This window comes from Anabas testudineus, chromosome 17 (genome assembly GCF_900324465.2).
Source record: "Anabas testudineus chromosome 17, fAnaTes1.2, whole genome shotgun sequence".
In the NCBI taxonomy this organism is placed as follows: domain Eukaryota; kingdom Metazoa; phylum Chordata; class Actinopteri; order Anabantiformes; family Anabantidae; genus Anabas; species Anabas testudineus.
In genome coordinates, this window is record NC_046626.1 from 12,769,697 (window position 1) to 12,775,696 (window position 6,000).

The window sequence follows — 6,000 nt, forward strand, 5'->3', positions numbered from 1 at the left end:
AAGGAACATTTTTTATTTTTAAAGTTTTTATTCTCTGTCCACAGCACCAGTATTCAATGCTAAGTCAACAAATCCAAGGCATTTACTATATGTTGATGACTTTTTTCCTCTTCACTTAAGCTCCTCCATGAATCAGCCCTGGACAGAACATCCCATCCTGAGTCGTCACTCTTCATTGAGTAGCTACCCCTCAGTCAGACAACCGCCGCAGCACTCCATGTCTAGCACTATGGACTATGGCCACCACTCTCCTCCTCTGCATCACGCCCACATCCACCCAGCCCCTAATGCCCACAGCTCTCCTCGAAGCAGCCAGCGAAGCCGCGTGGCTCGCTACGCTCTCAACCGCAGTCCTGCTCAGAGTTTTGATGAGCAGGATGACTCTCTTTCCAGCTACAGCACAGACTGTCCCAACTCCACCTCTTCTCTTCTGGGAAATGGCGGCATGGATCGGGATCTTTTGACCTGCATAGATGGGCAGAATCAGTCCCAGATGCAACCCCCACAACTGCCTGAGAAGAGGAGGGTATCAGACGGAGAGCATTCGCTGGGAACAGCCTCCCCTGCCCTCAGTGGGTTCTCAAGTCCCCACAGTGGCAGCTCTCTGAGTATTCCCTTTCCCAACGTGTTGCCTGACTTGTCGGCTCAGACGCCAGGCACAGCCTCTCCTCTGCCAGGTAAGCTAAGCTGTTCTAAGAAGGCTACTTGCCTCATTGGTGTCACTTCAGTTCATTAGTGTCTATGATAGACTGTGAGCTGATTGTGTAAAAGTGATTATTGTGTGATTTCCAGATGTACTGGCCAGCAAGCAGGTTACTGTCAAATTTGTACAGGACACATCAAAATTCTGGTACAAGCCAGATATCTCCAGGGATCAAGGTAAGCTTCTAGTGTTTTCAACCTTTATTCCAAGTTAGTAAAAGGAAAAAAAGTTTTCTGCTGAACATCGAGCAACTTCACAATCATGTGTCTCTTCACTCAGCCATAAGTGTCCTGAAGGACAAGGAGCCTGGCTGCTTCATCGTGAGGGACAGCCACTCTTTCAGAGGGGCCTATGGACTGGCAATGAAGGTGGCTACACCCCCACCCTCTGTTCTTCAACAAACCAAGAAAGGTAAGATGTGGATGACAAAAATCTATGTCTAATGTCAGTGAAACAAAACAAACGTTCAGTTTTCCACTCTGACATTTTTATATTTAAAAAGTGTATCTTGTTTAACATTTGTATAAACATAACTGTAAACAGTTTGTGACTTTAAAAGAGCTATGTAGGAGCTACTTTGACATACAACCCACATCTTAGCTTGTTTTAACAGCTCCTAAACACAAAACTGGTTTATTGTTTGTGTACAATTTAAACAACCAAGATAAGTTGTTTCTTTTTTTTTTTTTTTAATGAAGAAGGTTTGCTGTTTCCAGTCTTTATCTTCACACAAGTGTTACGGATCTTCTCATCTCATTCTGGGAAACGAATGAGATGTGTATTAAATCTATATTTCCCTAGTTGTCATAGTGAAGATAGCCGGGATTGGTCAGTCGGTTTTCATGGGAATCGCATGTCACAGAATCCCACACAAAGCCATATACAGTTACAACCACTGTACTTGCTTTTGTGGTGGAATATAACAGTCCCCTCCTCTGTATGTGCGTGAGGGCTCCTCACTCTCCGTTTCTCTCCTGGGCATCATAATGCCGAAGCCAATCAGACCCCTATTCCTTTAGATGCACGGCTAATGTTTCACCCCTTAACAAAGGATGTGCCGTATCCATAAGCATACCTCGGTCCCAGGGCCTTCTCCTGGGAAGCTCCCTGCCCCACATAACATTCTCAGGCCAAGCATTCTCTGGCCATGTTTCAACAGGAAAACAAAGGCTGACTGAGTAGTAGAGATACACACATCACTTTTTCTCATTCACAAAGAGCCAGAGGATAATAAACCCAGTACAAAAATATATTGGAAACAAGACGGGCTATTTATAAATCATATTTTCTTACAAAAACAACACAAGGCCACAAAGGATGCCCTTGTGTCCTTCCGCTACCAGCCCACCACAGCGTTCACCCTCCTCATTTTATCTCCCACTCACACCTGTCCTTTTGTTTGCACTCACCCGTCCGCAGTCCAGGAGCACCTGCGGTGACACGACATGGCCTCTCTCCACACTTTCAGCTTAGGGCATTGTTGCTTCTTGTAAGTGTGAAACCTAACCCACCTTAAGGAGCAGGCCTTTCTCCTAGCCTTTGTGTGGAGACATTCTTCACATAGACTCCTCCTGCCCCCTCAGTGGCGCTGCTGTTGAATCATAATCCCATTAATCTCTAGAGAGATTGAATGTGGCAATTTAATATGTTTTTGTAACTCTTAAATGCTGGGAAGTTACATGTTGTGCTGAGATAAATGCGTGCGGCTTTTATTTGGGTCACAGTAAATCTAGGGTGTCAAATAGTGAACAGCTAAAACAAACTCTCATATCTCTTCTGCATCTTCTGTCGGGCCTTTTTTTTTTATTAAACAGGAGGCGATCTCTCCAGTGAATTAGTACGCCACTTCCTGATTGAGTGCACACAGAAAGGAGTTCGGTTGAAGGGTTGCCCCAATGAGCCCTATTTTGGTGAGTCCCTGCTCTGTTTAGACATTTCTTTTGGCTACACTGCAAAAAGGGTCAAGAATTGATGCACAACACTGCCCTCTGTTGGTGTTTGGCACATCGTACCAGTGACAAAGACAGATGAAGACACCTGGCTCATATTTTTGTGTGACGGATTTTAAAGTCCACTTGGCACAGAGATTACATGGATCATAATTTAAATCATCATCATTGGCATTGCGCTGATTGCCCTTCATTAATTTCATTTACAATTTTTGTAAAATATAAATACTTTATATAAAGGTATAAAAAAAGGTGTAGTAAAAAAACGAATTGATGTAACAATAAAGTATCTGATATTTTGACCTATATGTGCTCATATGTGTTACAGGAAGCTTGACAGCATTGGTCTGTCAGCACTCAATCACTCCCTTGGCCCTGCCCTGCAAACTTATCATACCTGACAAAGGTACAGTAAACATAAACACACATGCAGTCACCACTGTTGCATTTTCTTGGAGAATATTATGACCAGAATAGGAAAGAAACCTAATTTAGGTTTCGTGGCCAGTCTGTCTATTTAGCTGTCTAGACATTTAGTCATTTTATTTGTTTGTGTTGTAGTGTATGCGTCGACTGTGGTTTTCTCTAGATAATGCCACTGATATTTTAGCTTTTTCTTGCTCACAGATCCTCTTGAAGATGTGGTGGAGAGTAGCTCCCAATCAGTCACCAACTCAGCTGCTGAGCTGCTAAAACAGGGTGCAGGTAATCAAACATCTAACATCACTTGCTATGAATAGACATTATGACCAAAAAGAGATGACGCTGTACTCAGCGCTTATGTGCAATTCTCTCACACTTTGGAAATGAGTGCATCCACACATAACCATTTTATCTTGGGGTGTTATTATGGGACTTCACTGTGTCTTTGTCTCTAAATACACTTGCCCTTGAGTTAATTGCAGCGAGCAGGTGCGAGTAAAGTGCAATTTGAAACTGTGTCTCTGCAGCTTGTAACGTGTGGTACCTGGGTTCTGTGGAGATGGAGTCCCTGACGGGCAGCCAGGCCATACAGAAAGCCACAACTATGTCTCTGCGCGCCGACCCTCCACCAACCTCCACTGTGGTCCACTTCAAAGTTTCTTCCCAGGGAATCACCCTCACTGATAACCAGAGGAAGTGAGTACTACACATTTTGCATATTCCCATCATACATACATGTACATGCTGAGACAATAACTGTCTTCCTGCTCTTCTTCCAGGCTCTTCTTCAGGAGGCATTACAATGTCAATACAGTCATATTTTGCGCATTGGACCCTCAAGATAGAAAGTGAGTACTGCTAATTTAATGTTTGAACACGTGTCATTGAAGGGTTTCCAGATTGCTAGTTATAGATATTGTTAGGCAAACATGTTATTACTCCAAGAAGGTGTGGCATGACAAAATGTTTCCTAGGTAATTACAACTTGAGCAGGAAATTATATGAGCAGTAGAATATCAACAAATATATCCATGGAAAAAAACATTTGTATTTTTAGTGCTAATTTTGAATTTATAAGATGGGGATCTGTGTTTGTAAGATAATAACTAATCAATAATTATTAACCTCTATTCACTTAACATAGGTGGAAAAAAGATGGCTGCCCTTCAGCAAAGTAAGTGCTTTTTTTTTTTATTTGTTACAAAGCTCCAATCAGAACAGCCGTTGGTATTACAGTGACTACATCAGCTTTAAATTCTTTGCTCCACGTCTGCAGGATCTTTGGTTTCGTGGCGAGGAAAACTGGCACTTCCATGGACAACATATGTCACCTGTTTGCGGAGCACGACCCCGAGCAGCCAGCGAGCGCCATCGTCAACTTTGTTTCCAAGGTGATGATTGGCTCGCACAAGAGTAAGTAAGAGCTACTCAGCCTGACAGACTTTAACTAAGAGACATTAAGAAGGAAAGACTGGAAAGACGAACAGAGGACAAAATATAAGGACTTATGATGATGGAGGCATGGACATTATCCCTGGATATAAACTGGATGTTACATATATATAACAATCATTAACCAGCACCAGGACATCTAATATATCTTTTAAGAGAAAAATATAAACCCCTTGTGTTTTGCTATTTTTATTGTGTAAAATAACGAATTAAGCAAATATCAGAATCATATGAAATGTGTATTTTTTTTCCTACAGTTTAAGAACTCATAACATTTTATACAGTTACTGTAGATGTATTCATCCACAACGTATTTTAAGTACATACCACAAAGGCTGCTTTTCTAATTCATGCATAGCATGTTTATGGACAACTCAAGAAAACCCTACCTTGTTGCATGTAACTTTTTCTTCCTAATATTTAACCAAAACAAATATTAAAGCTGTTATCATTGCTTAACATTGTAGCCTATGTAGAAGCAACTCTATGCTGCACACTGTACAGCAGGCAGTATTCCTTAATAGAGTTTATAAACTAAAACAAAGGTGCAGCAAATTTGTATAATTTGGATTATCTTATTTTATCTATGCAATATAAATTTTTATTTTTATAAACCACATCCTTGTGTACATGGTTGTAGCACGTATGCGGTTTCTCTGAACCTGTCAAATCATTTTTATTCTTTATGTGATGATGATGACAGCAACATTTTAATGGAAGCGTGTGTGCGTATGTATGCGTGTGTGTGTGTGTGTGTGTGTGTGTGTGTGTGTGTGTGTGTGTAGTGAAAAGAGAGAAACCTTAGTAAAATATTTTACTGAAACCCTAATATATATTGACTTGAGATGGTTAAGAACATATCAGTACTTTGTGTAGAAGATCTGTTCACGGCTGCCAAATGTTTCCTTCTTTTTTATGAGGGCACACAGCCACTAACAGCAGCACCGCAGTATTTTCAGTGTGAAAAACAAATTGGTATACATCAGTCTGTGTATTCTGTCATATTAAAAGGTGCATTAGTGTTTTACATATTCTTATAGGAAAACTAGCTGAGAATAAAGAAAGTGTTGAAAGAAAATCATCTGTCAATGACCTATACAATTGACTTGCTCTGGGGGAGAGATAAAAGCTGTTCATTGCCCCAGTTGACTGCTTGGTGACATTGTATATGAGATGATGACCCAAAAATAATTTAGTTTTTAAGTTGTTTTTTTTGTGTGTATGTGTGTGTGTGAGTGTGTTAGACAGACATCTCATCCATAGAGGAACATACCACAATAAAGCTCTGTGATATATTTAACATTGTTTATATACACATTTGTTATCAGGCTCATGACCAGTTTGTTATCTGTACCTCATACTTATCCAATACCGTGCCTCTGTTTATAACGTGTTTAACATGTGAACAGTTTATTTGTGTATTAATGTTGCATTGTTCAGTGTATTCTGTAAATAAACAAAAGGAAATGTTTA

General features: G+C 40.6%; 1 protein-coding gene across 3 annotated transcripts in view; it reads left to right on the plus strand.

Annotated features, from left to right (window-relative positions):
- LOC113171500 (tensin-3) overlaps window positions 1-6,000 on the plus strand; it is a 29,641-nt gene extending 23,641 nt beyond the window's left edge. For 2 of the 3 annotated variants that reach the window (XM_026373880.2, XM_026373882.2), the window contains 10 exons: window positions 121-677; window positions 793-879; window positions 983-1,114; window positions 2,518-2,613; window positions 2,981-3,058; window positions 3,280-3,357; window positions 3,603-3,771; window positions 3,855-3,923; window positions 4,220-4,249; window positions 4,352-6,000. In XM_026373880.2, coding sequence (XP_026229665.1) covers window positions 121-677; window positions 793-879; window positions 983-1,114; window positions 2,518-2,613; window positions 2,981-3,058; window positions 3,280-3,357; window positions 3,603-3,771; window positions 3,855-3,923; window positions 4,220-4,249; window positions 4,352-4,496 — 1,441 coding nt within the window. In that variant the 3' untranslated portion in view covers window positions 4,497-6,000. The remainder of the gene's footprint in view (window positions 1-120; window positions 678-792; window positions 880-982; window positions 1,115-2,517; window positions 2,614-2,980; window positions 3,059-3,279; window positions 3,358-3,602; window positions 3,772-3,854; window positions 3,924-4,219; window positions 4,250-4,351) is intronic. The other variant, XM_026373881.2, reaches the window with a different exon arrangement.